Source organism: Antrostomus carolinensis, unplaced genomic scaffold (assembly GCF_000700745.2).
Source record: "Antrostomus carolinensis isolate BGI_N321 unplaced genomic scaffold, ASM70074v2 scaffold13765, whole genome shotgun sequence".
Taxonomy (NCBI): Eukaryota; Metazoa; Chordata; class Aves; order Caprimulgiformes; family Caprimulgidae; genus Antrostomus; species Antrostomus carolinensis.
This window is the reverse complement of record NW_010317162.1, coordinates 26,089-29,969: the sequence shown is the minus strand read 5'-3', so window position 1 is coordinate 29,969 and position 3,881 is coordinate 26,089. Positions and strand designations below refer to the sequence as shown.

The 3,881-nt window shown below is 50.3% G+C and overlaps 1 protein-coding gene across 1 annotated transcript in view; it reads right to left on the bottom strand.

The window, feature by feature from the left end:
- Positions 1-255: 255 nt before the first annotated feature.
- LOC104525359 (putative E3 ubiquitin-protein ligase UNKL) overlaps positions 256-3,881 on the bottom strand; it is a gene marked incomplete at its 5' end in the record, with an annotated part of 27,249 nt that continues 23,623 nt past the window's right edge. Inside the window, 2 exons of the mRNA XM_029085084.1 lie at positions 256-435; positions 1,820-1,928. Coding sequence (XP_028940917.1) covers positions 256-435; positions 1,820-1,928 — 289 coding nt within the window. The remainder of the gene's footprint in view (positions 436-1,819; positions 1,929-3,881) is intronic.

Sequence of the window (3,881 nt, the reverse complement as noted above, 5' to 3'; positions counted from 1 at the left end):
CCAGCCACAGCGAGCTCCGGCCGGGCGGCGGTTGCCCAGGGGCGGCAGCGGCGTTTCCTTCCTGGGAGGCAGCGACAAACGCGGCGGCGTCACCACCCTGCAGGCATCGCAGCATCGCATTGCCATTACCGGCGGACTGCGGGATGGAGCACGGGGGCGTCACCGCGCATTCGCGGCAATGGAGTAGCAAAATTTGGCCACCAGGCGGCAGCAGCGACCACGGAATTTTAAAAGTGCTACTGCGCATGCGCCAGTTTAAAGAGTAGTCGCTAGGGAACAGCCATACGTGTAAACAACGCTATTACGCATGTGCCGACAAAAAGCTGCAGTATCAAAATTCGGTCGCCGAGTGGCAGTAGCGAGTGCGTCGGAAACGATGCTACTGCGCATGCGCCAGCTTCGAAAAAAGTAGTAGCTATATAAAATACAGATGGGCTACAGGACAGAGGGGGAGGAATGAAAAAAATAGGGATCTGGAACCAGGGAGAGAGAAATGGAGAAAGAAAAAATTTGCAAGGGCCAACAGGGCAGAGAAAGGGGCGGGGGAAGGGAAAAACGGGGATTCAGAACCAAACAGAGAGACAGTAAAAGAAAATGATAGTGATGGGCTACATGGAGAAGAGGGAGGAATGAAAAGACAGGGACAAAGACCCGCACGCAGCGTGACACACACACAGGAAGCACAGCAACAGCTTGAGGGCAGAGATGGGGCAATTCAAACACAGGGACAGCCAGCCAGAGGTGGCAGGGGGAAGATGGGCTACAGAGAAGGGAAGGAGGAATTAGAAAATGGATATCCAGAGCCAGACAGAGAGACGGAGAAAGATGACGATGACACTGAAAAATACCAGAGAGAAACAGAGAAAGAAAAAAACACAATGGGCCCAAACACAGCAAGGGACTGGGAGCCAGACAGAGAGAGGTGGAGAAAGGGAAGAGAGCAACAGGCCGCACGGCAGCAAGGGAAGAATTAAAACACAAGTACAGGGAGCTGAACAGAGTGACTGAGAAGAAAAGTCCTGACAGGCTTCCAGAGAGAGAGGGAAGAATTAAAAGTTAGAGACAAGGAGCTGGACAGAAAGAGAAAAAAAACAAAACTGTAGGGGGCTACCCAGCAGAGAAGGGAAGTTTAGAAATGGGGACGGCAAGATGGACAGAGAGGGAGGGAGAAAGGAAAGAAGCAACAGGCCATGCGTCAGAGAGGGAGGAATGAAGAAAGAGGGACAGGGAACCAGACACACCGAGATAGGGGAATAAAAATCGCAGTGCGCTAGAAGGCAGAGAGGGAAGACTTTGAAAAACAGGGACAGGGAACAAGAGAGAGTGAGACAGAGAAAGGAGAAAAATCCTGAGAGGCAACAGGACAGAAAGAGAGAAATTCAAAATGAGGGGCAAGGAGCAGAATAAAGGGAGATGTAAAAAGAAATAGATTTGCAATGTGCCACAGAGCTGAGAAGGAAGACCTTGAACAACAGGGACAGGGAGCAGAACAGAGAGAACCAGAGACAACAAAATACTGACAGGCTACAGGACAGAGAGGGAGGAACACAAAAATAGTGGCCGGGAGCTGGATGGAGAGAGATGGAGAAGGAAAAAGTAGCCACAGGCTACAGGGTAGAGAGAGGGAAAAACTAAAAGATGGGGATTGGGAACCGCTCAGAACGAGATGGAGAAAGGGGGCACAGGGGAACAGAACAAAACAAAACCAAACAAAAAATGAGGAAAAAAAATCACAGCAGTGTGAGAAAGAGCCGGCCAGGGGAGAGGCACGGAGGGACCAGGATGCACATGACAGGGGCACCAAGGACTTGGGACTCACCGCAGCTCTCACCCACTCAATGCTGCCAGGAGAATTTGCCAATTCAGATGCTTCTTTCTCCTTCTCTCTCTTCCTCTTCTGTAACCCCAGTCGCTTGGCTGTCCTCCACCTAAGAGAATATGTAGGTGTCTTAGAGCTCTTACAAGACGAGGTTTCCTAGACATGTAGCCTCACTCACTCTTGCGCCTACGCAGATGTACCGCGCTGCTGGTGACATGTACGGACCCTGTGCTGCACACTGGCAGTCTGGCCTGATGCAGAGTATGAAGAGGGATCCTTCCTCACCTGGAGATGCAGGCAGTCTCTTCCTTGCAGCTGGAGGCAACTGCCAGTGGGATGGCCTTTGATTTAATCTTCTTTACCTTTCTCTAGCCTCTGCAGCTTCAGCCATGGAAGTTCCTGTCTACAGCTGGTAAGTGCTCCGTCTATCCCTTTACATCACCACACCACAAAGAGAGCAAGGCCAGGTAGAAAAAACCTACACAAGCCTGAGGCAGGTGTTAAAGGAATTTAACTCAGTCAGTGGGTAACTCTAGGTTTGCTTTATTGGCAACTCAGAGGTGGGCCATCACGTCAGTGAGTGGCAAAGGCATTGCAAAAATCAGGTTCCATATAGATGCTAAATTTAACATTATGCGATAGGTATTATTTTCAAAGTTCTTGGTGGTTTCCCATGAACCCTCAGTTCCAAATTTCTCATTAATTTAAAATGCTATAAAAGTCCACAGTGGTCTTCAAACACAGCTGATTCTTCTCGTCTCGTCTCAGTGCCTCTTCAGAAGTTGCAGCCTGCTGGTTCCATTCTGGGCACTGTATTCACTGATCTTCTTGAGTAATCTTCCTGTCTGCTCACCTTTGCACTTCTAAGAAAAACTTACATAATGACATTTAACTTATATCTATTTTAAAATATGTAATCTTTCACAATTCGCTTACTCCAAGTTAATCATTTATCCTCTATAATTGCTATGCCTCTAAATTCTATTATTCTTGTTGATCCAGCTGGATTGGGTTTAAACCAGCCATGAAAAGGGCTATACAAGGGACAAAGTGAGAAGCAGCATGGTTGCATGGTTTATAAGAATTATTATTATTATTCTATTATTTCATAGCACCTGTTTCTAATTTTTCATCTTAACCACAATACTTCTATTAATCAATACCATTTTACCTATAAGTATTCTCTTAAGAGTGTCTTTCCCTTTTACAGCAGTGCAGTCAGTGGTAACCCCAGGGGAAGAATGGACAACTGCATCCTCAGTGCAGCCTGTGGGAAAAGGAAAGAAGAAGCAACAACCGTTATTACCACAGATCGCCCCTGGTCACTGCTCTTCCTTCTGCTGGGGCTTCTGGAGATGCACTGAGGGGCTGCTGTCCACTGTTACGACAAGGCTTGGGGGCGGCCTGTGGCTGTGGGACGGGCTTCAGGGAAGGCGCTGGAGCTGGGGGCAGCTGCATGGGGTGAGTGGGATCAGGGGAAGCTCAAGGGGAAGTCTGGTGAGTTGGGGGGGCAACGGCATCTACACCTGGGGGGTGTAGGGGTGCTCCTCCTCTTCCCCTCTTTTATCAGCTCCCAGGGAACTCCCAGGGCTGCCCCAACCTGCCTCACCTCCAGGCGTTTCCTTACTGAGAGGCAGCAATGAGTGCGGCATCACCACCCTGCAGGCACCACAGGATCGCTTTGCTGGTACCGGCAGACAGCTGGACAGAGCACAGGGGCACAGAGACAGAGCTGCAGTACAAAAATTGGTTGCCTCGCAAAAGCACCACCCCAACAATCCTTTTCTGAACTTTTAGTAGGATGTAGCATAAGAAACAATTGGTATCTCAGCCCAGTTTGTACCATCCACTGGGGAGGGGCCAGGGCGGGCGCGCGAACGCCGAGATGCAGTACCGCACGTCGGCCGCGAGGGGCAGCAGGGAGCCTGCAGAAAAACACACGAAACCCGCCAGGCGCCCGGAAGCAAAAACTACACTTCCCGGCAAGCCCGGGGGGCCCCAACATGGCCGAGCGGAAGCCCCATGCCTCGGGACTGCAGTTTCCGGCAGACTTGCGAGCGGC